At 43.7% G+C, this 27,475-nt stretch overlaps 1 protein-coding gene across 2 annotated transcripts in view; it reads right to left on the reverse strand.

The window, feature by feature from the left end:
- The window catches only part of SPEG (striated muscle enriched protein kinase), a 1,321,813-nt gene that overhangs the window by 696,725 nt on the left and 597,613 nt on the right, over nucleotides 1–27,475 (reverse strand). For both annotated transcript variants that reach the window (XM_069227158.1, XM_069227157.1), the window contains exon 9: nucleotides 24,204–24,379. In XM_069227158.1, coding sequence (XP_069083259.1) covers nucleotides 24,204–24,379 — 176 coding nt within the window. The remainder of the gene's footprint in view (nucleotides 1–24,203; nucleotides 24,380–27,475) is intronic.

Below are 27,475 nucleotides of genomic sequence, written 5' to 3' on the forward strand. Positions count from 1 at the left end.
TTTTGAGATTTGCCCTGGGCTGGCGGGCGGCCGCCAAAAGGCCGCCCGCCAGCCCAGGGCAAATCTACCTTCCCACGAGGACGCCGGCTCCGAATGGAGCCGGCGTAGTGGGAAGGTGCGACGGGTGCTGTTGCACCCGTCGCGTATTTCAGTGTCTGCTTTGCAGACACTGAAATACTTTGTGGGGCCCTCTTACAGGGGCCCCGCGGCACCCCCTACCGCCATCCTGTTCCTGGTGGGAGACCCGCCAGGAACAGGATGGCAGTAGGGGGTGTCAGAATCCCCATGGCTGCGGAGCGTGCTCCGCAGCCATGGAGGATTCATCCGAGCAGCGGAAAGTCGGCGGGAGACCGCCGACTTTCCGTTTCTGACCGCGGCTGAACCGCCGCGGTCAGAATGCTCGAGGGAGCACCGCCAGCCTGTTGGCGGTGCTCCCGTGGTCGGTGACCCTGGCGGTCACCGGCCGCCAGGGTCAGAATGACCCCCATAGTGTGTCTCCCAGGCACAATGCAGAACAATGAACTGTAAAGGATGGAAACCAATAAAACCAGGATAGATAAAATTAGCGTCAATCAGAAAGGGCTGATGTCTAAAAAATAAGTCAGTCAAAATTTTAGAAAAGGGAAAAGAAAAAGCATTTCATTTTAAACACAAAAAGACAGAACATCTTGTCTTGCTAAATTGTGGACATCATAATTGACATAATAAGAAAATTAGTTACTTACCTGTAACTGCAGTTCTCCAGTATTGCTATCTTTCATAGATTCACATGCTTGAATCATCCCCGTCATCGAAGTTGGAGTCTCACTGTATTATCAAATAGCAGTACAGAGAAACTCTACATAGAAGACAATGTCAAAATGCATTCACTTTCCCAGCCTATTTGCATCATTAGAAAAGACTCGAAGTCCACCCAATCAGGTGACAACACCCTCTAGAATCCTTACTACAGAAGCTCCAGCCTCTCAGATTTTTCAGCACAAGTGAGATAAATAATGAAAAGACATAAGGGGAGCCTCTATGAAGATAAGGGTGAGTTGTATATTAATATATGAAAGATATGAATACTGGAGAACTGCAGTTACAGGTAAGTAACTCATTTTCTTCTCCAGTTTTGAATCTTTCATAGAGTCACAAGCTTGAATCAGAATAGCAAGCAGTTTTGCAATATTTACATATTGTGATCTCATTACCTTGTGGGTGGTGGGTTGTAAAATAATGAGAATAAGAATACACATTTTGTAATGAATTAACATAGGCATTTAATGCATCATGAAATATTAGACATTGAGTAATGTGACACTGAAGATAAAAGAGCTCACCTTATTGAAACAGATGTCGCAATACAGCCTGCCCGACTGCTGCATTTCTGCGAAGTGTACGCTCTTCTACGTTGCAGCACGGCAAATCTTTTCCAAGGGAACACCTGCAAATAAGGCAGCCAACATGGAGACAGCTCTTGTTGAGTGCGCTTTTGCCTTGGAGGAAAGGGGTTTGCCTGCTCTGGAAAGGTAAAATCGTATAGTTGCAGAAATCCATCTTGCAATGGTTGCTTTAGTAACAGATGCACTTTGTCGAGATTGTACATATGCTACAAATAGTTGTTCTGTTTTTTTAAGGTGTTTGGTATGATGTAAGTAAAACTTTAGACATCTCCTTAAGTCCAGAGTCTGCAGAGATTGCTCTGCTGGAGTGGCTGGATTTAGGAAGAAAGACCGTAGAACAACAAGTTCATTAGGATGAAACTGTGTACGTACATTTGGAAAACATTTTGTGTTAGTTCTTAGTATAACCCCTTCATCTTGTACGTACGTTTGGAAAACATTTTGTGTTAGTTCTTAGTACAACCCCTTCATCTATCAATCTGGGAAAGAGTTGCTGGGCTGTTAACGCCTAGATCACACTCACCCTTTCTGCAGATATTAACACCAACAGGGTGGCCACTTTTCAGGTGAGGAATTTTAATTCTGCCTTGTGAATTGGTTCAAATGGTAGTTTTATTAACTGTGCAAGGACGATGTTCAGATGCCATTCTGGAGGAGGTGGTCAAACTGGAGGGAAAACATGGAAAAGGTCTGTCATGAATTGCTTGACTATCCTTATGTAGCAAAGCGAAGGATCCTTTGAAGAGTGTCCATTTCTGGATGTTGCTGCGAGGTGTACTTTCACAGACGCATGCACTAAACCTGAGTGAGCCAGAGAAAGGAGATAGGGCAATATTTGCTCCTGCAATGCCTTCAGTGGGTGCAAATTAGCTTTTTGATACCATAAGCAGAATATTTTCCATTTCAGTCTGTAGGATTTGTTGGTTGAGTCTGCTCTTGCAAGGATATCTTTGCATTCTTGGGGAATATTCATATTCCAGATCCTTTCCGACCTAGCGGCCAAGAGCTAGAACACTCTCCCCATCTACCTACGGCAGACCAAGGACCTACTGACCTTCAGGACTCTTCTCAAGACCTGGCTGTTCGAGCAGTAGCAGCCCCTCCCCCCTCCTCAAAGCGCCTTGAGACATTCATGGGGGAGTAGCGCGCTCTACAAATACACTGATTGATTCTGGAATTCATGGAATTCAGGAGCCATGCATATAATCGACGAGAGCCTGGATCCGGGTGAAGAACTTGGCCCTGGTTCTTCATCGGCAGAGTTCGTTTGGTGGGAAGACGGACTGGGTTGGTCACCGACAGCAGGAGGAGTTCCATGAACCAGTGTTGCCTGGGCCACTTGGGAGCTATCAGGATCAGGCGGCACTTCTCTGCTTGCCTCTTTCTGAGCACTCTCAGTATCATGGGGATGGGGGGAAAAGAGTATGCAAATATCCCAGACCATCTTATTAAAAGGGCATTCCCCCATAATCCTGGGAGTGGGTGCCAACTGGCATAGAATCAGCATTTGTTTTTTCTCGTTTGTGGCAAAGCGGTCTAGTTCTGGTTTGCCCCACAGGTGAAAGCGTTTGTTAATTTCCTCTTTATTCAGATCCCATTCATGGCAACCTTCCAGTTATCTACTGAGCGTGTCCACCAAACTACTGCTTGCCCCTGCCACATGTTCAGCTTTCAGAGTGATGTAGTGTGCTGTCAGCCAGTGCCATAAGTCCTGTGCTTCTTGGGAGAGCCAGTGACCTTGTACCTCCTTGTCAGTTTATATAGTGTATGCTGATCATGTTGTCCGTGCGTACCAGCACTGAAGACGCTTGTATGCATGGTAAGAAGTCCTGGAGAGTTAGGAAGATGGCCTTCAGTTCTAGGTGGTTTATATGCATGGATCTTTGAGAGGTGGACAATTTGCCTTGGATTTGTAGGTCTTGGAGATGACCACCCCAACCTTCCAGAGAGGCATCTGTTATGATGGTGAAGTCTGATATTAACGGTAGGAATATGAGACCGTTGGAGATGGAAAGGATGTGAGACCACAATCTAAAGCGTGAATCATTCTTGAGGTTATCTTGATGAGGTCCTTGAACAACCCTTGTGACTGAATCCATTGCTCTTGGAGTTCCTCCTGTAGAGGTCTAATTTTCAGGTGCTCGGGGGGGAATAAGGTTTATTGCAGAAGACATCATCCCTAGTAATGACTTGTACAGATCCACTGAAATTGACCTTTTTGTGACTATATTACGGGCAATCAGAATTAATTTTTGCTGTCTTTCCAGGGTAAGAAAAGCTTTGTCCTCTTTGGTATTGAGGATGAAGCCTAGAAACTTTATCTTTTGTGGGGGTACAGTTTTGAAGGTTTAAAAAGTCCCAATCTGTGGAACAAAATAATACAATCCCTTGTCACTTTGGTCACTTGACATAGGTGTTTGCGTCTTTAGCAGCCAATCGTCCAGGTATGGAAAAACTTTGTTACCATGTGTTCTGAGGGTTGCTGCAACAAGGGCCACACATTTTGTAAAAATGAGAGGTGCTGATTTGAGGCCGAATGGGAGGACTTTGAACTTGTAATGGGTGCCCGCTACAGTGAAACAAAGGTACTTGCTTTGGATGAATGGGTATGTGGAAATGTAGGAAAGTACCCTCTTTTTGGCATGGTTATCCCCACTTTTTCCCTGCTGTCTGTGTGTTTTGGCTGTGTTCACTGGGTTCACAGTACACCTCTGCATCGTTTTCTTCACCTTCTGGCCACCGGAACTGCAACTGGACCCTCAAGGAACCGACAATCTGCATCCACAGCGACGACTCTGCTTGCAACATTGTTTCCACAGCTCCCTCCAGCAACTGCAACATTTACTCGGCTGTGCATCTTCTGAGGGTGATGAGTCTTCAATCTGCACAAGAAGCAAGAATCTCCCTTGGAGTGTCGGAGTCACTCCCCTGTATCCGCAGGCACCAACTGCAAAAACGACTGGCTGCGTGGATCTCCTCTCCTCCAAAACTACATGGATCCTGCATCACAGGTGGTGCTTTGGAGTGGTCCCCTTGGTCCCCTCTACCAGCTGTCCAATCTGGGAGATGGTAAGCCCTTGTCTCTCAACGAAGGACAGTACCCCTGTGCACCGTATCTCTTGCAGCTACCAAGGCTTGTTGGAATCTTCTCCAAGGGATCTTCAGGCTCTGTGTGGCCCTAGCCCCCAGCACTCTTCCCTGTGAAGCACAGCCCTCTGTGTTCTGCTCATGCGAAGTGGGACTCCGTCCAAGGTGTGCTGCATGGGCCTCACTGTGACTCCTGGGCTTGCTGCCTGTGTGTTGCCTGTGGAGGCTGCCTCCTCTTCCTGTGATCTTCTCACTGCTGAGAGTCACCAGGGCCTCCCCTCTGTGGGTTGAGTCCTCTGGACCTTGCTGGGCCCCGGCAGCTCTGCATTTATTCTTCCAGGACAATTGTCTTTGCCCAGGCTTCATGGTGGTTTTTCCACTTCACTGACTGACTGCAATTCTTCATTCGGCATGGGACATCTACTGCATCATTTCAGGAACTATTAAGCTTCTCCAGTGTTGCACTGCTGACTGTCTTCGTTCACCGTCGACCTGATCCTGCATCCACAGACGGGTGGGTAGTGGCTTCTGCCACCACCAGACACTCCAACGTGAACTGGACTTGGCCTCCTTCCTTTACAGGTGTTCCCCCTACCAGGATCCACCTTTGGTTTCTTGCAGTCTTGCTGGGTCTTGCAAAATCCTCTTCCGAAGTCCTTTTTGTGGGTTTGGGGAGAACCGGGTATTTACCTCTCTTCTCCTGGTCGCTGGGGGGCACTCTGTTACTTACCTTTTGGGGTTCCTAGTTTCTCCAACTCCCCTCTACCGATTTCACTTCCTTGGGTGGAGGCCCGACTTTCGCATACCACTTTCTTAGTATATAGTTTGGTCCTCCCCTAAGGCCTTCAGTACTTACTATTGTTTTCAGTGTTTTCTATTGCCTTTTATGCTAATTCCTGACTCCTAATGTGTATATAATAGTGTGTTTACTTACCTCCGGTTGGGGTATTGCCTATGTAGTATTCTGGTGATTGCGCTCCCATAATAAATTACCTCTTGGTGGTGCTGTAATTGAAGAGGCCAGAGTCATTCTTAGTGTTACTGGTGAAGGAATAGACCTTGGTGTCTCAGGTACTGCTGGTGGAGGAGGAGGAGGTGGAGCTAGATTCTCGTACGGTTCCAGGAGCTCTCTATGGTAGTCCTGCATCATAGCCTGTAGGTCGTGAACCAGTGAAAGTGGTACTTGTACTTTCTCTCATGGATGCTCTTTGTAGGCATGGTAAGTAAGATATCTATGAGTGACTTGCGGGGTATAATATTGTCCATAATAGGAGTTGTCTCCTTCATCGCCATCCTCCTGATATTTTACCTGCAGCTCAGATAGGCTGTGAGTGCAGTCAAATCATACTACATTCTCAGATTCTTCCAAATCAAGCAACGTACTTGAAGGATATGGTAACACCTTGCTGAGTGAGGTGTCCTGAGATTTGAGAAATGTTTTGCTGACTTTATTGAAGTTTGACGGTGTCAATGAAGATGTCATCAATGAGGGAATAGATGCCAATGGTGTAGTCGTCGCCGAAGTTGGCAGCATTGACGATGATGATCTCGTCGACGATGGATCTGTTGACAGTGGTATCGACAATGGTCTTGTCAATGATGGTCTTGTTGATGATGACCTTGTCGATGGCGGAGTCTTCGTTGACGGTAGGGGCGGCTGTTTTCGTCGTCATCATAGTTGACGGTCTTGTTGAAAACACAGTAGTTACCAATTAGACCATTTTTCAGGAGACTTTTGAAGCTTTCTCTTTTTTTCCACTGTCTGTCAGAGACCCATGATGAAAAGCCTTTAGTGACTTTCTTGCTACCACAGAAGTTCCTTGGTCGTAGGACCTTGTCCTCTTGTGAGAGTGAGCTGAGGTGTCACTCTCCTCTTCTGAGGAAGTTATTTTTTTGTGGTTTGGTCTTTTGTAACCACAAAATAAGTTTTGCTTTTCTGTCCTTTAGAGTTTTAGATGAAAAAAGTCTGCATACCTTACAGTTCTTTGGTTTGTGGTCTTGAATATTTTCTTTCCACAATATTTGCAATATCTAAAGACTCCTTTAAAAAAATATATGACATCTTGATGCTTTGGAAGCTGAAGTAAGGAAAAAACTGAGCAGAACTCAGGGAAACTCCCTTCACATGACTTGCTGTAGAAACCTTGAGAGACAGGAGCTTCTATGGTGAGGGTTCTAATGGGTGCTGTTGCCTGATTGGCTGGACTTAGGGTCTTTCTAATGATGCAAAGAAGCTGTGAAAGTGACTACACTTTAACACTGTTTTCTATGTAGAGTTTCTCTGCACTGCTATTTGATAATACTGTGGGCCTCCCACTTCAACGTCAGAGATGTTTCAAGTATGTGAATCTATGAAAGATTCAATACTGGAGAAGTAAAGGTTATGCACTGTACTTACTCCTACACTTTGGCCAGTCCCTTCCTTCTTTACACACAACATCTACCGGGCAGATTTGGTGCAAGCATGAGACTCTTATACCTTAAAGAAGCCATAGACGATTGGGTCTAGCCGATACTAGTCCCCAACCAAAGTAGACCCTTTTTTTTTTTTTTTTACTTTTTGGGCATCTTCTATGCCTACAACTGACAGAACATTAAGACTAAGGGCCTGATTTAGATATTGGTGTATGGGTTACTCCAACACAACTATGACAGATATCCTGTCCACCGAAATCTAAATCCCATAAGAAATAATGGGATTTCGATTTCAGTGGACGGAATATCCGCAATCATTGTGACAGTGTAACTAATCCGCCACTATCTAAATCAGGCCTTAAGTCAGCGCTGAGGAGTTGGATCTCACTGTGTTATGCAGAAGGCAAAATGACTGAGAGTTATGACCTTGAGTACCTTTCACATATGCACTTCCCTTCCTCTAGAGCATTTAGGCGTGTTGCCTCCTTCCGCCTAGGGTGTTAACTGCCCTTAATTGTAACCCATTATGAGCAGAATGAGGGGATAGGGTAACTAACAGTTATCAATGCCCAAGACCATGACAGAAATAAGGTTATCAGCACCTGTCTGCCTAACTTCACCGCGACAAATATTCCCACAGTCGCAGTCTTTTTCATTTCACATTTAAACACTATAACTCAACTTAGAAGCAAGGCAGGGCAATAACAATAGTTAATGCCAGCATTTGGTTGGCAACAATCCCATCATTTCATCCAGCACGCTGAATATTTGCTTGGACCTGTGCCATTCAGTCCTCAGAATTACACGTATCAATTACACCGGATAGGTGGTACTTCTACGTCCAGCACATGATGCAGACACATTATTTTTCAGCATGACCTACCTAAAGTGGGTGATAGCTCAGAAGATATATTTATTATTATTTTTCTTCACAGTATGCAAATATACAATTGAGGAGCAAAGAGGTAACATTGAGTTAAGACATTCAGATTAGGTCTGTATTTAGCGCTTGGCTATAAAAGTATCAAATGTATTAATCAATAAGCAGTTAGAGCAGGTTCATGTTGCATCACTTAAAGAACACCTGTGCATGGGGAAGACAGGTAGGAAGAATAGGGAAAGATAGAGAGTGAAGAAGGAGGAGGGAGAGTGTAGGGACATGAATACTGGTCGCTGTTATAATACTTAGAATTCTACTGATGCGATTCAGGGTGGGTTAACATTTTGTAAGTACATGTCGAGTTTGGACCATAAAAAGCAAGATCATTTTTTGTTAAAATTCGGGTTGTGTAGTAAATTGTCTGCGCTTCTGGTGAAGCGTACCTAAACCCACCATGTACGGTAGGAAATACTACTGTCATTTTACCAGTTGGCAAGTACTGTTTTGATGCCTAGAGAGAGCAGGATATCAATAAGGAAAAATTCCAATGTTGATATTGAAGTTAGTGTGTGTAGGTCTGGTGAAGCATGCATACCTAGGGAGCAAGTGATCTGGACAGCTGGATATGGAATATATCTGATGATGTAGTTTCAATATCTTGACTGAAAGGGTTAATGTGTCACCTGTGGGGTGATGGCAGTGCCAGCAAGCAGCTGGAGGCAGGAAACGTCTTTTGTTCAGAGATTTCGGAGTCCAGAATGATCTGTATGTTGTCCACAGTTTACATTGTAAAACGAGAGGCGAAATGTTTTACTGTAGCAAAGATCTCCAGATTGTTGGCCAGAGTGACGGTGCATAGGGTTGCGGCCATATTTAATGCATGATGCAACCCAACTCCTTCGGATTTCCTCAGATATTGTACAGTACCTGATGGAAAAGTGTATTAATTTCCTAGGCGAGTGACAGGGAGGTGGTCATGAAATGTAAGGCAGGTAAACACCAATACTGCTGTACGTTTGCGAGCATTCACAAGCATCTGTAACACTGAATCTGCACTTCTAAACTCACACTTTAATGACACAAGGTGTACCTGGTGCAGACAGTGTCAGAAAAGCACAAAACAATTGCCTTTTTTCAGTTTCTCTAATGGGTGGGAAAACGTACGTTGGAGCAAGATTTTCCATTTATAGGAAAAATAAAAATGTTATCTGTGCATTGCATAGAGCATGTATAAAAAACATGGCAATGCAGCAAGGCAAATTGCATTTTTCTCTCATCTACAGGTAGCAGTGTTTTGAGCAGGGTAGACTGTCACCAATCTATGCCTTACAAAGGTGGAAACGTATGCCTCAGAGTATCTACAACTTTAAGAACCAACTTTGTGTTTAAGAAAGGCATGTTTAGAAGTATGTGTGTCCCCTTTGAGGACGGCATTCGTGAGAAAGGCACATGAGGTTGCCTAGGGAACAACTGCATAAGCATTTAAGTCACCTGCCATGAAGAGAGAGGGTACAGTGCAATGGACTATTATGTTTTGACATTACTTGTGCACATGACAAAGAGGCCACATGTAGCAGTTAATTTGACTGCCAGAAGGTGGTTATTCTCCCACGAGAGAACAGAAGAGCAGTCTAAACATTTAACTTGTAAACAGTCATTTCAGCTTCTGAAGAAGGAGCAAGAATTTTTTTGAGAAAATACATTTCCTGGGGGAGATCAAAATAGAGAAAACATCTGAAAAGATGTAGGAACATAATTATTTACAGCTTATGGATTCTTATCTGAGAAAACACGAAGTTCACTAGTGACAAGACCTGGAGCACCTGTCATTAAAATAAATATTTCCCAAGTCACTAGAATAATTGCACTGGAGGTCATATGTCAAACAGAGGGTGACAGCACCCGTGCAGCCCTGAATGGGCACATTCATTGTTTGGAGGTAGTGCCAGCCTGTAGGGATCGGCACAGCTTCAGCACCAATCTTGTATATGGTGGTGTGATTTATTTAGGTGCCTTTGAACCCATTCGCCCAAGCTATACATCTCCCTTACCATCGAATCCAGAGGTATGCAGATGATGTACCGATGGACCGCCTGCGATCACAATACCTGGCGCACATGTTTCTTTGTGCGCAGAAAAGCCTATCAGCATGAAGAGACGAAAGACTGAGGCAGCGCTCATCAGAACATCAGTACTGCTCCACCAAACACACTGCCTTTTATGTGGATGAGCCAAGATGCCTCAATGCGGTGCTGAATACTGGAAACCTGAGCATCCTCGTTGAAGCGGGAAAGCTATTCGGACGCAATCTTTTGTGCCAACTACTGCAGTCACCCGTACCTAAAGAGAGCAAAGAGACCTCCAAAACCTGCAACGGATTCTGAAAAAGCTGGAAGGAAGCACCTAACTGACCTGAAATCAAACCTATTAGTTGTGCAGCAGGAAAGATGATCCGATATAAGGTTCATTACACTATGCAGACTCATCTGTCTCCACATTCACTATCATCTACTTGAAATATGTGCTGCACTGACATGTCAAACACTGCACCCCAACTCGCAGGTCAAAGGGCCCCTCATCTTGAGCAATGTTCACTTGCACAGAAGATCTCAACATTTGCACCACAGGTTCAGAAATGACCTGAAGAAGGCCCTACCTACTCAGGCAACCATTTAAATCTAGTGCAATACTCAGGACCACAACCCATATTACTTGGACCTGGCACCTTGGTCAATAATCAATGGTACAACTTCCAAGACAAGCACCAGGAAGGCCCATGTCTCCACAAAGCCTGATACTGATATCGACCATTAATCGGGGCTTCAACAATGTTCCGACCCACAAGACATGCCGGAGGCAGCTCACATTCTTAGAGTTGATTGGGTATATTCATGATTCCTACAAACTCCAGAAAGTGCCCTCAAGTGGCTGTAAAGAAGTATGCAGAGCACTGTGTGAAACCCTATAACAAATAAATAAATGAGGAAATGAATTAATTAAATATTTCAACTTCACACCGGTGAAAAAGACCCCAAAAATTAATTCGAACAACTACAGCCAGGCAAGAAAACACTCACTGAGCAGATTTGCTGAAGGTTCCAGGCTCCCTAATGGATGCTTCCCAGATTTGTACCTGAAGGTTAGAAGGAGTCCATAAACTCCGATCTTTACAAGGGGAATGTGCTGGTTACTGGTGGCCTGTATGGAACAATGTATAATATGGTATATAGGGTGGCTTCTGTGGATGGTAGGGTGGCAAATACCAGCTGGGAGGAGATCACCCTTGCTACTTGGTCCTAGTGAGCGATGTTGTCATAAACTGGAACCAACTCACGCCTAACTTACTTGCATGAGATTCCACTCTTAGAGGTTACAACACTGTGTCAGGGGAAACATGAGGGGTCTATTTCCGCGAGACTCACTGCTGTCTGAGGATAAGCAACACAAGTGATGTTGTAACAATTTCATCTGCCACCAAGCGGGATGTCAACCAGAGAAAGAATGAAGGGCACATTCTTTTTTGTGGGGGTAGGATCAATATACCCTTTTTTATTTAAAATACAAACAAATATAAAAACATCAAAATTTTAATATGAAGGCTGGAGCTTTTCTGAATTCCATTGAGGCGACCCATTATCCGTACTGTATCCTATTTAATGCACTTGCATTGCTCGAATGAATAATTCTTATGATACTAATTTATGGCATGATTTAGATCTTGTGGGTATTAAAGCTGATCAGTTGCAGTGGCGGACACGAGTACTTCGTCATGTGGACCGTGTTTTGACCACTGTATGCAGATGTATTGTGGCTGAGCCGCCACCCGCCACGACAGAGTGCTTTTCCTAGCTGTCAAGCTGGCAGGTTCCCGCTGACCTTATTTAGATGTTACAGTTCTGCAGGTGGTGTACTGGCAGGGGACTGCTGACGGAGGGAGCCTGTCACGGGAGCCAATTCACAGTGCACAATGGCTGTGGAGTAAAGGTAAGTCTCACACACACACACACACACACACTTTACCTTAGCCATATGTGTCCACCTGCACAACACTACACACTACAGACACACTGTTATCCATTGCCATTTCACTACAACATGACTTATACATGTAGAAAAGGCACATTGCCATACAGCCATAACATATACACACATTGAAGACACTACACGTATAACCACAACAGCCAACTACCCCCTCATCTACACAAACACACCAACACAAAAGCACAACTACACACATCACGACAACAACCACCACACAACAACATTCACCTGAATGTTGCACACAGAAACACAACACACAACCAAACATACACAACAAACATCAGACCCAAATGGAAGTGGCACAGAAACTGACACAACCACATCATCCACTCCAGCTCCCTCCGCCTCAACCAGCCAATCTAATCTCACACACACACTTACACGTACTGACTCACATACACAACTGGAAGCACAACATCACAGGTACAGGTCGCCTTTCAATGTGCACACCTGGACATGGTTGACAAGTGTGATGTCATTGTTATTGTGGTGCAAGTATTCATTTGGCAATTAATACTGACATCAAAATAACAACTGTGTATGTGTTCAATATGTGTCTTGTACCAGTGTGTTCCCATCAACCCCTGACACAAATGTTTTCCCAACATATGCACGTCACAATTTTTTTTTTTTTTAAACTACTGTGACATGAATATGACTGCAGTGGTCCTGTGATCATGTGCAGTGATCACACAACATACACAGTTAATGTGAAATATCCACCTTTGAATCCAGTAGCCTCAGGTTCATGTGTACTCTGTGGTCCAGATGCAGCAGCACCAACAGATCTTGTCCAGTCATTTCCAGTTGAAGACAGAAGTTGAAATGGGGAAAAAGGTATGTTTTACCTCATTTCCCTTCCAATCCACCAACTCAGGTGTGGAGGTAATACTGCCACAGTTGGCTTGGCATGAAGGCAACGCCGTAATCTACTCATCGGGAAAGGTGACTGAAGTCCCACAGCCAGCCACTACTTTCAATGGCGCTGATGACTTGTGTGGTGATTCCTGATGGAGTCGGCAGGACTCGGGCGGTCCTTTGCCTATGGTCCCACCAACATGCAAATCAGGTGGGCGGACCGACAAGGCAGCAGTCGGGTTTTCCGAAAGAAAACGGAAAGCTGGATGTCACTGCCTAGATCTAAACCCAGAATTCAGCCCAGAGTTTAAAATTTCTTCACATTTACAGAATGTTTTACATTTTTAAATTGTACATTTTGATTCTTTTATTATATGCACTTTATTAATCTGTTACTATTTCATTTTCCAAGCAGTCTCGGAGTCCCTGAGTAGGCTTTGTGAACCCCCAGGATAAGAACAACTGCTCAAGATAACAGTGGTAACTAGCTTGATACATGTGAGGGACACAGTTGTTGGTCTTGGTGGCGGATTATATACCCCTGCTATACGCAGTAGTAGAATGAATTTAAAACAGAAACCTAAAAACAAGTGGTCCATTAAACTGCAGTGTCTTCACACCACGAACATGTGTTTGCAAAGGAATCATAATTCTAAATCGTTTGAGGTTAATCACAGCCGATAACTATTGGGTGCAACCAATGCTTAATTTGTAAATACAAAGGTGCTGGTGCCCAAAGCCCTCCTTTTAAACTGCTGCAATTACATGTGCAAACATGGAATACTGAGGCTGCGTAATCCCGAAGCCATCTCGGACCTCCCCAATCTATTTACAGCCCCTCCTGCCCCTTCAGTTCACACCAGCAGCTTTCTGTTTTCCCTCATTGTGACGCTTTTTCATTTTTCTCCGTCTTTCACAAATTTGTCTTTTTCTCGCAGCAAATGCTTGAGGCAGAAGACTAAGCACCGGCCCTCAAAAATAAGTGCCGGTGCTCAGCACCGGAAACAACAAGCACAAATTCAGCACTGGCCGTGCAACACAATTTGCACCCTCTGTTAAATCACGGCAAATCAATCCTGCCAACATTTAAAAGGGTAAAGAGGGCCGATATTTACTGGTGTGTGGCAGGTACTAAAAATTGCATTGAATGCCTCCAAAAGTCAGAACAGATGACAATTATCACACCCAATAAATTCCGAACATGTCAGAGTCGGATTTTATTGGATGCAATAATTATTGCATCGGAACAACCTAGGGGAAAGAGAAAATAAGTCTGTTATAATGAGGCCATTATAATAAATGTAGACTTCTATACAAAGCACTCTTGGGGTGTCTGGCAATTACACTAGTATGGCCACGGCCCCACCACACACCGTCTGGGACGCCGCAGACCGTGGCAAATGCATCACAGCGGGTGCCCATGCTTGCTTCGTGTGAATACTTCTTGGCTGCCTTTCTGATAGCCACATCCACACTAGTCATTTGACAGCAGGTCGAGCACTGATGCTCAGGTTGAAATACTGAGCGGAGTGTTGAAAGTTTGGAGCATTTAGGAGGCTCTATGCTAGCATGAGAAGACAGTTGGGACCATCAACTGACCGCACAAGGTACTTTTAATGAATCTAGGTAGATGAAATTGAGCCATTTTAAGCATTCTGTATTTGGAGCTTTTACCAAGGTTAGCCCCTACATGAATTGATGGCATCTTTTGGAAACTCTTGTGGTCATTCCACATTCGCCATGCACACTAGTGGTGTTTCTGTGTTTCCCTAGCAATAATAAACATAGAAGAGAGTCTATAACTGTGTCTTCTGTGCCTGGAATTGCTGCTGCACCTGAATCTTGGCATCATGTACTAACTCTGCCAAGTGCTGTAAACAATGCACAGAATTTGCCAGATACTGACAGAAAACACAAACACACTCAGTTCATTGCCTAGAGCTTAGATATTTTCTGCACTTTAAATGGTAGACAGAGACTTGGAAAGGAACCAACATTCTGAGTCCTTGGTTAATTAGATGTAGACCCCCATCTTGCAGCAGAACTGACCTCGGCCTTAATACACAAAAGATTCAGGCATTTACTCATTAGTGACTTCCTCAGCAGAAAGAATGTCAATTTCTTTGTCCGTCTCTCTTATCAATATTAGAATCCACAGAAACTCCACCAGGCTCAAGCTTCCTGAAGAACAGGCTCAAGCATCCTGAGGAAAAGGTTCAAGCATCCTGAAGAACAGACAAAAGCATCCTGAAGAACTAGCTCAAGCATCCTCAAGAACAGGCTCAAACATCCTCAAGAAGAAAATTGGTTACTTACCTGTAGTTCTCCAGTATTGGTATCTTTCATAGATTCACATGCTTGAATCATCCCCGTCGTCAAGGTGGGAGTCCCTCTGTAACCTTAAATATACATAGCAATAAGTGTATTACACTAGGCCTCAATGGCCTATACAGGCACTGTTATAGCTTATCTATGTTCTTTTATAAAAAAAGAACCACATCTGAACTACAACCAATCAGGCGACAGCACTCTCTAGAACACTCCCAACAGAGGCTGTGTCCCTCAGATTTTCTAGTACAAGTGTGAAGTATATAGTCTTAGAATTGAGGGGAGCTTCTGAAGGGAGGAAGTGGGTCACATGTGAATCTATGAAAGATACCGATACTGGAGAACTATAGTTACAGGTAATCAACCAATTTTCTTCTCCAGTATTGGATCTTTCAGAGATTCACATGCTTGAATTAGAGTAGCAAGCAGCAATACCGTTTATTCTAACCATAACATCCATAATAATAGTAATGTTGCTACATTCAGCTAATATTAGAAAGCAATATATATGTATTGAGAATAATAATAAGAATAACAATCATAATAATAATAGGAACAATAGCAATAATAACAATGATAACATTAGGCGAGTATTGATCACATACTTATCAAGTGGAATGTGGAATAACCAGAGAGGCTCACATTAATGGAATAGATGTCTTAGCACTGCTTGTCCAACCGCTGTATTCGTCTTGTTCGTCTCATCCAGGCAGTAGTGCTTTGTAAATGTATGCTAACTGGACAATGTGGCTGCCCTGCAAATATGTTGCAGGGGTACTCCCGCGAAGAGAGCTGTGCATGTGGCTACCGCTCTGGCAGAGTGGGCTTTAACCCTACTGCGCAGAGGCTTCCCTGCCTGGGCATGACAAAATTGTATAGCTAGTCCGATCCACCGGCAATGGTCTGCTTAGATATCGCAGAGCCTTTTCTTGTATCTCCATATGCTGCGAATAGCTGGTCTGATTTTCAAATGCTATATGTTTTTTGAAGATAAAACTTCAAACAACTCCTTACATTTAGCGAATACAGTGCTTTCTCCGCAGCCATTTGTGGGTTACGAAAAAAAGTTCTTAAAATCACTGGCTCATTAGGATGGAAATTTGATAGTACTTTTGGTATATACTTAAGGTTTGTTCGAAGTATAACACCATTTGACGTGAACTGAAGAAAATAATCCTTGACAGTGAAGGCTTGTATGTCACTCACTCTTTTTGCTGATGTGAGAGCTAGTAAAAGAAATGTCGTCCAAGAGATGAATTTTAAATCTGACCTGTGGAGTGGCTTGAAAGGAGGCTTCATGAGTTGTCCTAACACTATGTTTAATAACCATAACGGTGGAGGTTTCAGCACTGGTTGAAACACTCTAAAAGGCCCTTGAGGAATTGTTTTACAATCCTGGCAGAATATAGCGAGGAGCTCTGCTGAGAGTGCCGGAATCTTGAAATTGCCACCACATGTACCCTTATTGAGGAATAAGATAGTCCAGATTTTGCTAAATGTAATAAATAAGGAAGTACTTGTTCCGGAGGTGATGTCATAGGATGGATTCCTTCAGTAACACACCACGTGGCAGAAACAATACCATTTAAGCCTATAGGTCTTATTGGTAGTTTCAGCTCTGGCTTTACCTAATATTCCTCTACATTCCGATGAAATGTTCAAGGTGGAGAATTCAGGAGCCAGGCCGATAAGTGTAGAGATGAAGGATTCAGATGCCTGACCTGGCCCTGGTGCATGGTCAGTAGGGCTGATGTCTGTCTGAGTTGAACATGTAATTAACCAAGTACAGAAGGAGTTCTGTGAACCAGACCTGTCTGGGCCACTTGGGTGCCACTAGGAGGAGACAGCATCCCTCTGCTTTCATTTTGCTGATCACCCTGGGGATCATTAGAATCAGGGGAAAAGAGTAGGCATAGATTCCTGACCAGCTCATCAAAAAAGCGTTTTGGAGATGCCAGCTTGCGTAATATGGGCATTTTTGTTCTCCTATGTGGCAAAAAGGTCCAGATTCAGCTTGCCCCACTTCTGGAAAAGCTGGTTGAGACTCTGTTGGTTAAGTTCCCACTCGTGATATGTGATGATTGTTCTGCTTAAAGAGTCTGCCAGGAGGTTGGCATGTCCTGGCACGTGATCTGCTTTCATAGAAATTTGATTCTCTAAGGCCCACTTCCATATGCTGAGCTTGACGTGAAAGCTTCAAGGATTTTGTGCCGCCCTGTTTCTTCAGGTAGAGCATCCTTGTGGTGATGTCCGTTCTGATGAGAATTTCTGAGTTTTGGATTTTTGGTAAGAAAGCCTTCAGTGCTAGACCTATTGCTTTCAGCTCCAGTTGGTTTATGTGAAGCTGTTTGTCCTTTTGGGTCAAGTTGCCACTTATCTGTAGATCCTGACGGTGGGCACCCCAACCTTCAAGAAATGCATCTGACGTTATTATATAGTATGGCACTTGTTGCAGAAATGAAAGGCCTTTGGATACGTTTGACTGCTTTTTCCACAAAAACATGGCAGTTTTCATTTCTGAGGTGACCTGAATTTGATCGTTGAAGAAGCCATTCACTTGGAGCCACTGAGTGTCTAGTTCTTCCTGTAGAGGTCGCATATGCAGTCGGCAATATGGAATCAGTGGAATACATAAGCAAATCATTCCCATGAATGATTTGTAATTTCAAACTGAAACAATATTTTTTGCTGATAGCTTTTGAGCCATTTTGGAAATCTTTTGCTGTCTCTCTTGGGATGGAAATTCCTTGCTTTGGGTAGTATCCAGTAGCGCTCCCAGGAAATTCAGCTGCTTTGTGGGATGGAAATGTGATTTGCAACAGTTGATGGTAAGGCCTAGAGTTCTGAACAACTGGAGGCAAGTGGATGTGTGTTTTCCCACTTGATTTCTTGTGAATGCCTTTATCAGCCAGTCGTCCAAATATGTATTCCTAGTTGTTGTAGATGAGCCGCTACTGGGGCCAGCACTTTGGTAAAAATACTGGGGGCTGATTTTAATCCAAATGGGAAGACTCGAAACTGTAGATGCATACCAGCTACCCTGAACCTGAGAAATTTTCGATGATTTTGATGTATTGGGATATGGAAATACGCATCTCAGAGGTATAGAGATGTCATGTGATCCCATGTGTTTAGGTTTGATATTGTTGTCTGTATGACTGGAAACCACCACGAAAGGAGTAAGTTCACCTGCTTTTAGCCCCTCGAAATGGCTGTCTTCTGTACTGCAGTGTACCTAGAGATCTGGCCGTGTCTGACCACCTTGATAGACTATAACATCTCATCTACATGCTTGCCAAAGAGGCATTTCCCCATCAGATACCATATCAAGTGTCTTGCTCTGTACCTCTTGCCTAAAAGAGGTAGATTTCTGCCAGCCCTGTCTGCGCAATACTGCTGCCCCGCCAGTTGTCTAAATCCCATCAGCGAGATATTGATTGCGCAAACAATCACCTCGGCTGTGATCCGTTCTTCCTCTTGTAACACCTTTTTTGCCTCCAGTTTAGCGTCCTCAAGCAAGAGGTCAATGTATGAGGATATGTCTGACCACATTTGCAGATCATATCTGCCTAGAATGGTTAATAAGTTGGCAGCTTTAACTGTTATTGCTGCAATGGAGGAGAACTTTTTCCGATGTTGTCCAGACGGTGTCCTTCTATATCTGGCAGGGAGGATATTGGTCTTGAAGGATTCGTTGAGCTGTGTTGTGCTGCCTCAGATACCACGGAATCCGGCTTCGGCTGCACAATTAAACAAGTTGGAGAATCTTCTGGGGGTTTATATTTTTTCTCCAAACGTGGGATTTGAGAAGGTATTGTAGCTGGGTATTTCATTGCTTTCAATCCTTCTTGTCATATAAAGTCAACTATAGATATGCCTCTAACTGACTTTTTTGATGGTTCCTTAAAGTCATATAGGAAACAATCTGTTTCCCAAGAAATAATGGACAGTTCGAAATGTTAGCCGCTCTGTCCATTAAATTATGGAACCCCCCTATGTCCTCTGGGGCGATTCCACTGGTCCTGCAAACAGTGGTGATGGCATAGGAATCAGGTATTCATCCCACTCACTAGGTGTGGTCTCTGGTATTTCTCCCTCTTCCCTTTCTTCATCTGTGGACTGAGGGTCATGCTGAGGTAGTTGTCCGAAAGGGATGTTCGTATCCAGTCTGAGTGGTGTCCCTGGATGGCTAGGGATAGGAGTCCGCAGTCCTGCTTGTAGGTCACACTGCTGTGTGATCGAAGTTGCTGGTACTGAGAGTGGAAAACTTCTATAGTAGTCATGCAACATGTTTTGGAAATCTGTCATCAATGACCTTGGCATAGGGACAGAGGTGTCTCTGTCCCCATATTCGGAATACAATGGATCTGGTTGGACTTTTGCTGAATAATAGTTGTCCTGATATTGACCATCCTCATCATCATCCAGGTCTTGACATATGACGTTGAGTTGTGACTGACTGTTGGCCACTCCAAACATTCCTTCGTCTTGAGATAGAACGTCATCATCATCATCTAGTAGGTATTGAGGAGGATACAGTAATACTTTACTTGGAGAGGTATGCATTGGTAAAGTTGTAGATCCTTTTTCCCCCACAGTTATCAATGATAGGGGGAGGAATTTTTATGTTCATGTAGTGGTCGTCATTGGGTAGGTCGTCACCAATTCTCTTGTTGCTGTGTCCATCATCAACAGTTGTGTCGCCGACGAGTCTTTCGTCGACAGGCATGTCATAGACGGTTGCGTCGTCGCTGTTGTGTCGTCGACAGGTCCCTCATCAACGGGTCCCTCTGAACTGTCTTTGATTAGTGTCCCGTCGACAGGTCTGATGTCGACGTACTCTTAGTTGGCTTGTCTCTCGTCAACGATTTCCTCGCCGACGGGCGCGTAGCTGCTGGCTGAACAGCCGTAGATGGTGTCCTTTTATAGATTTTAGCTGTTATGATCGTCGTCGATGATAGTGGTGACGACTTGACCATCATAGAGGGCACTGCTGTGGTGAACGTCGATGTGATTGTCGTTGTTACTGTAGACGTGGTCTCAATAGTTTTGTCATCGACAAGCCTTTTTTGTCAGAGTCTGTAGAGTATTTTTTTTTGTTTTTGTCGGTGACAAAGACAGAGAAGCACTTTTTGGAGGTGTGTTTTCCTCTAATGGTGTTGTAGGTTCTGAATGAACCTTTTTTAAGGCTTTTGACTGGGTTTCTGAAGATAACAAGGCATAACTTTCCTGGCCTTTTTGTTGTTCCAAAGAAAGGTGTTTAGATTTTTTTAATACTTTCTTAGGAGGTTCTGCAGAAAGTTTCTCTCTACTTCTAGGCCTTTTAAGAGAATGAAAAACCTGTGAGGAGGCCTCACTCTCTTCAGAAGAAGGGAATTCCATAATTGTTTGCTTTTGTAGCCATAACAAAAGTCTACTCTCTCTTTCTTTCAGGGTTTTATGACTGAAGGTGTGAAAAATGTTGCAATCTCTCATCTCATGGTCAGGATGTAGGTAGTATATGCACTTCTTGTGGGGGTCGTCAATATGAAGTCTTTTCCTCCCACAATTGTCACAAATTCTGAAAAGTCCTTTTTCAGTTTGCTGGGACATCCTGTCCACTGGAAATCCGAGATGCCTGAGAGAAATGTTCCTGTCAAAGTAGCTGTAGAGAACAGAAGCTGAGCAGAGCTCAGGGAGACTCCCTTCACACGACATGCGGTAGAAAATCTGAGGGAAACAGCCTCTGTTGGGAGTGTTCGAGAGGGTGCTGGTGCATGATTGGTTATAGTTCAAGTTTGGTAGTTTTAAAAAAAAGGATGTGGATAAGCTATTAAACTGACCTTTTCATTGCCATTATAGCCTATGATAGTGATATATATATATACTGCTTTATTAAGTTACCGGGGACTCCCACTTTGACGCCAGGGGATGATTCAAGCATGTGTATCTATGAAAGATCCAATACTGGAGAAATATGTATTTGCAGTGACGAAAAACAGGAAGGAATCTTACACCGCCTGTATAGCAGACAATGGTACAAGGCAGGAGGGAGCTGGAGTAGAAAGGTGCATAGACTTCACATGCTGTGTCCTGTCTATTTCTTCACAAAGTCACTTGACATGGCGTTCAGTCAGTGGTGTCTGCACTATGCTTTCCAAGAATTCTCTCTGGGAGTTTCAGTATGACTTGGAACTTGGGTATTCCTTATTGAGCCATTCATTGACAAAGTAACATGCACATTTTCTGGATACAAGTACAAAGTACAAGTTGGTTTTGGAAACTACAGAGCAGAATTTTGGTCTGGAAAAACCATTAGTTCAGCACTACATCATCACTTTGGTATCCCAAATTGATGGAAACTAAGGGGGTCATTCTAAGTCTGGCGGGCGGCGGAGGCCGCCCGCCAGACTTCCCCCACCAAAATACCGCTCCGCGGTCGAAAGACCGCTGAGGGTATTTTGGGATTTGCCCTGGGCAGGCGGCCGACTGCCAAAAGGCCGCCCGCCAGCCCAGGGCAAATCATCCTTCCCACGAGGACGCCGGCTCAGAATTGAGCCGGCGGAGTGGGAAGGTGCGACGGGTGCAGTGGCACCCGTCGCGTATTTCAGTGTCTGCATAGCAGACACTGAAATACAAAGTGGGGCCCTCTTACGGGGGCCCCTGCAGTGCCCATGCCATTGGCATGGGCACTGCAGGGGCCCCCAGGGGCCCCGTGGAACCCCCTACCGCCATCCTGTTCCTGGCGGGAGACCCGCCAGGAACAGGATGGCGGTAGGGGGTGTCAGAATCCCCATGGCGGCGGAGCGCGCTCCGCCGCCATGGAGGATTCACAAGGGCAGCGGAAAACCGGCGGGAGACCGCCGGTTTTCCGCATCTGACCGCGGCCGAACCGCCGCGGTCAGAATGCCCTGCGGGGCACCGCCGGCCTGTCGGCGGTGCTCCCGCCGACCCTGGCCCCGGCGGTTTCTGACCGCCGGGGTCAGAATCACCCCCTAAGTGCTCTCCATAAAGATGCTTACCCTGCAAATGTATCAATGTCAGGACATTTTATCACCACTATCTTTAATTATTACTGCTCTTTTATGCTACTCTAATATTCAGAACTGTTACATGTGCTGAATGTGATGCAGTACTGTGGTGGGGTGTTATCTGACTAGTGTAACCCGGCTGATTGCTGGGAAAATACTCTTATGTAATGCACTCTGCCATCCTCAGTTGTTTTCAGAGCTACACAAAGCAGCCAAAATAAATAAATGTCATATTGGGCCTAAGTTAAAAGCAATTCAAAACATTCTGATGGCTTTTATTACATAGAGTGCTAGAATGTACCAGTACCAACTGCCATGGCATCTTGTACATGGATGGCAATTACACAAAAATTAACAAAGGTTTTGCCTTGAACTTAAACTGCAACCCAGACCTATCAGCTTTACTAATGCTTGTTCATATTCCCTGCTCAGTCCCACAAACTGCCATATTTGTTCTCTACACTAGACAAATACATGAGTTTTAAATCTGTAGTAGACCCTCAACCTTTCCTGTAGTAGAATGCAGTACCTTAATCTGCTACTAAGGGTGGCTGGAGTCAGGCACAAATGTAATCTTTTTCTGTGCAGGCTGCAGTATCCTAGGTCATTACTAGAGGTCACTAAACTAAACGTATCCCAGCTCCATCACTGCACTTTATGGACTGCTTTCCCACAGAACCCTCCAGTCGAGCAGATTAACTTCTATACTAGGTCTACAGCTGCTTTGTCCCACCATACATAATATCTACCTCTAGCATACACTCTACATCTTAGATTGCTTTCCACAAACTTTGGGTTTAGTTTAACTCGTCTTACTTCACACTTCAAGTCTTTCTCACCCCTGGTACCCAGGGATATCTGGCTATATTACATCTACTTAGTTCAGTTGCTCTCGTGTCTTAATCCTGGCTGCTTCTGTTGTACATCACACCTAACTCTGAGATGTGTGACCTCTTCTTAAAGCTAAGCTCAGAGCTACTTCTGACAGGTCCCAAACATAACTCTTGCTGCTTATCCCGTATCTATTGTGCATACCAGAGAAACATACCATAGGGCACATTTCTAGTTTGGTGTGTTGACCTCATATCTCAAGTATATCTAATTTCTTATTACAACAACTTCCTGTACTTCTTGTCTTTGATTATAATATGAATGTAGTTCTACTTACCAGTTATGTAATGTATAACTTGTGGTCAAATTATTTTAGACCCATGGTGGTCTTAGGGCCTTTTCACTGCATGCATCAGACACATCTTACCACTGGCGTCTTGTGCACCAGGACTAGATCAGAGCACTCTCCTCACATTTCAGATGACCTCTAAGGACTGCTTATGAGGCCTACCTCCTGACTGCGTACCTTGCAGATGAGGCCACAGTCTGGCTTGCATATGATTCATACATCTGGGATGATTACCTTGCAAGGCAGTTCAATCTCAGGCCTAGTTCTGGGCTACCTACTTCTCAGCTCAGGCTTAGCTTACGGCTGCATACCTCAAATTCGACCTTAGCGCATTCACATCACAATTCATGCCAACACCAAAACTGATTGCCTCTCATGCCTGTCCCATGACTATACGCTTCGCCCATCAGCATCCTTCAAGGATCCTGCTAGGAACCTCGAGTCTTGCAATGAAGGTTAGGGCTAGTGCAGGTGTGTGTCATTTCTCATGCCTATTTCAGACCTGTTCCTCAGGCTTAGTGCAAATCTCTTCCTTGTAAGCCTCAGCCTTGTCTCAAAACTACTTAACAACAATTTCAGACCTTCAAGATTACTGGCTGACACCTTTGACTTGACTCATATCTGTTTATGTTGTATCTCAGGCCTATGACAAACCTGATTACCTTGTAAACCTAGGGTACAGCAGTTCTGAACTAGTTACCTCACGTCTGAAACCTCTATCCTGGCACACCTTAAAACATACTTCATGTATAGCTCAGGTCTCAGCTAACATACACACACTCACACACATACACACACATGCATGCACACAGATGCACACACACACACACACACACACACACATGTGCATGCATACGTGCACATACACACACATACACCAGCTCAGATCTGACTTCTAAGACACAGGGCTGCTCACTTCAGGTCCACCTCACTTTGCTTCCCTTATTACCTCATATATGATATCAGGTATAGAGAGAGATGCTTATCCCACATATCAAGCATAACTCAGTAATGCTTACCTCGGACATCTAGCTTGGCTTCACACTGCTTTGTGCCATATTCATTGATCGCTTTGCATGTGTAGAATCCAGTGTCTGTCCTCTCTGCTGCCTTAATGCAGAGAGTGTACACCCCACTGGCTCCCTCGATCACATGACGCCTTGAATCGTACTTGATAGGATGTCGGTTCCTTAGCCTGAGAAAGACAGAAATGCCAAGAAGAGAAGACAAGGATGAGAAAGTAAAGCCTAAAGGTGTAAAAAGAAGCAGTCATTCTTTATTTATTATTCAGTCTTTCTATGGGATTGTTGAGAAAGATGAACAAGCATTTACAATGCAACAGGTCTCACATTTCTTGAGTTAGAGCTTTTGGCATTGTCAATTCAGAACTGGACTTTTCATGCCACATAAATTGATCAACCCTGTCTCATAATTTCACCTTTTCCTGCCATGTTTTGGTGGTCATTGGCCGCTACTGACATCAGAAATCACAAGCCCTTGAGGAGAGACAAGAAGATGACTGCACTACCTCACGATGTGTAAATGTCTGAACAGAAATTGGAAATAAGACTGGAAAAGTATTTTCTTTTTATTTTAACAGAATGAAAAGTCTTGCAAGCATTCTTGCCTCACATTTCAATGAGTAGAGCAGTTTGAGAAGATTTATGGACCCAATAAAGGAAACCAACAATGCCCTGTGTGCGATGTTGTGAGTGCTGGCAGGGAGGGGCCCTCGAAAGGGAGAGAGAGACTCGAGATGCGATATGAGGCTAAGCAAGTTTCACAACCTTGCTTCTAGGTTTAGCTACATTCTACCAGAAAAGGCATATGTTAAAAAAAACATATCATTGAAAATTAAGCCTGGCGCCGATCCGCGAGGAGTAAGGATTGCGGCTTGGATTAAAGGGATAATCGAAACCAGACTGGAGGAGGGAGGCAGGCCATAACATGCTGGAGGAAGAGTGACGTAGTATGATGGCTAACAAAAATGTTCTCTTATTGACTGCTCCCTGAGTGGGAACTTATTGCACAATGGAGGGACATTTAGTACAATACACCAATAAAAGTGAAGCATTTAAGACAAGCACAGCAAAGAACGAATGCCAAGAGTTGGCGAGGTTAAAGCCCATATACCGAACACAGCATGTCTCGAAGAGACAGCACATGCTCTGCCCAGGCTTGACTTAAAAAACTACTGTAATGCTGTTTCCATCATGGAAATCTTTACTAAAGTGATAAACACAGAATAGTCTTGTCTATGTGTGAGATCCATGAGCAGTTTTACAAAATCTAACATCTTTTTCAGAAAAAAAAACTGTTTTGGAATAATATATTTTTGGAGTGTGTTAACAGCTTTATTACCCGAATTTCATTTACCTTTCCAAAAATGGAAGCACAGTTTCCCTAAAAATGTCCCTGGTGAAAAGTTAAGTGTCAATTATCTCTTTTCAAGTTGTTACTTTCTTACTGTGTCTTAACATGAGCCCAATTATGCCTTCTTTCTGAATATCCGAGACTCTGAAAATAAGAAACATACTTGTCGGTGGGATAAGATGCTACAAAAATCCATTTGTCCTGCAAAACAATCCGCTTGTTTAGAGGGTAAGAGGAGAGAGGTAATATAGCAAGGAAAAGTGCTGATTAAACCATAATCCTGTATATGTAAGGCTGTGAATATGCCAGGGCTCATGCTAAGCCAGAGTTTGAACTTTAAAGGGTCCCTTATACCTTCTTTCTGTGGTTCCAAACGGTGTCTTTAAGAGGTTTTAATCAATGTCAGGTAAGTGCAGTGCCCTATATACGTATGGACTCTCATTATGTCTATATTTTGAACAAAGCAGGGAGTGCTAGTACTCTCCTGCTTTAAACTGAGTTCTAGATCTGTCAGGAATCTTGTTTTTACTTTAATGGAAGGGTCTTGTGTATTGCTTTGTCAGAGGGAACAGTCTAATCCATTTAACTGATTTTAAAACATGTTAGTATAAATAAACCCTGAGCATACTTGCACTAAAGGACACTAGTGACAACCTGGCTTTTTCCACTTGACTGCATTGCGTAAACGTGGGCAACCCTCATCTCAATCTCCCTGTTTCCTTGTTTTTAAAACTGTAAACATTTACCTAGAGCTACATCACTGACTGAGCAGTAGTTATAGCTTCAATATACTGGAAATCCTTGTCAGAGTCCATCATTTACTTCAGAGTTATTCCTTAGAGAAATGGTATTTAATGTTTTCCCAAACAATCCACAATATTTAGCAACACTGTCTGAAACCTGTGTCGATACTGAATCTGTTGTAAATTCTTTTGGAAATACTGGTTGAAGCCAAAATCTGTTCTTTACATAGTGGACATTTGTAGTTTTCAAAGGACATGGTATTGGGCTTGTGGACATGGCTGCTGTAACACTAGCTAGTTACATAATGATGAAGGGATCCCCTTACCACCTATTAGTCTTGGGAGTCTTCAAAGAAACAGATTAATTGCTATTTAACAGTATCACCAAATAATTGTAAAACACTTCCTAAAGGAAACACAAAGCAGAAAGTAGGTTTCCATTTTAATTTCTGCAAACTAAGAGCACAGAAAGACATGTTTTAATATTGGTGCTGGCTCGGCTTGGCTTCAGCTTTTCAACTGGACACTTACAAGTGGGATCATGAGGGCACCTTCGATCTTAGATATCATCACGGGAATTGGGTCTGAATTCCCCTGGTAATTCCTCATTTTCACCCAGGGACTCCAACTGCTTTTAGAAGAAATACTGTAGAGCTTGTGATTCTGATGAGCTTCAGCTACCAGCCCCATTTAATTTAAATTTTACTCGTAATGAGGCCAGAAGAACGAGTTACTTACCTTCGGTAACGACTTTTCTGGTGGATACATTAGCTACCTGTGGATTCCTCACCTCATGAATACTCCCATGGCGCCAGCATTCTACGGAAATCTTCTTACTAGTCTCTGCACGTCGACGAGGACGTCACTGTCTCGCACGCGACGCCGTCTGACGTCATACAGGCAATAAGAGGTCCTCGACGACGTGCGGACGTCAGTACCAATCATTTTTTACGTGCATGAGAACAACCAGGCAATGCAATGAAAGAACAAAGCAACATCCATTATATTGTAAAAATACACCACATTGTATGAATAACTGTAAATCTTTTTATGTACATATATATATATATATATATATATAAAACTCTCTCTTTTAAAATATATACACACACCAAGTATATACATAAAGATATATACACATATACCCATATATATATAAATATATTATATATATA

Source organism: Pleurodeles waltl, chromosome 3_2, assembly GCF_031143425.1.
Source record: "Pleurodeles waltl isolate 20211129_DDA chromosome 3_2, aPleWal1.hap1.20221129, whole genome shotgun sequence".
Classification (NCBI taxonomy): domain Eukaryota; kingdom Metazoa; phylum Chordata; class Amphibia; order Caudata; family Salamandridae; genus Pleurodeles; species Pleurodeles waltl.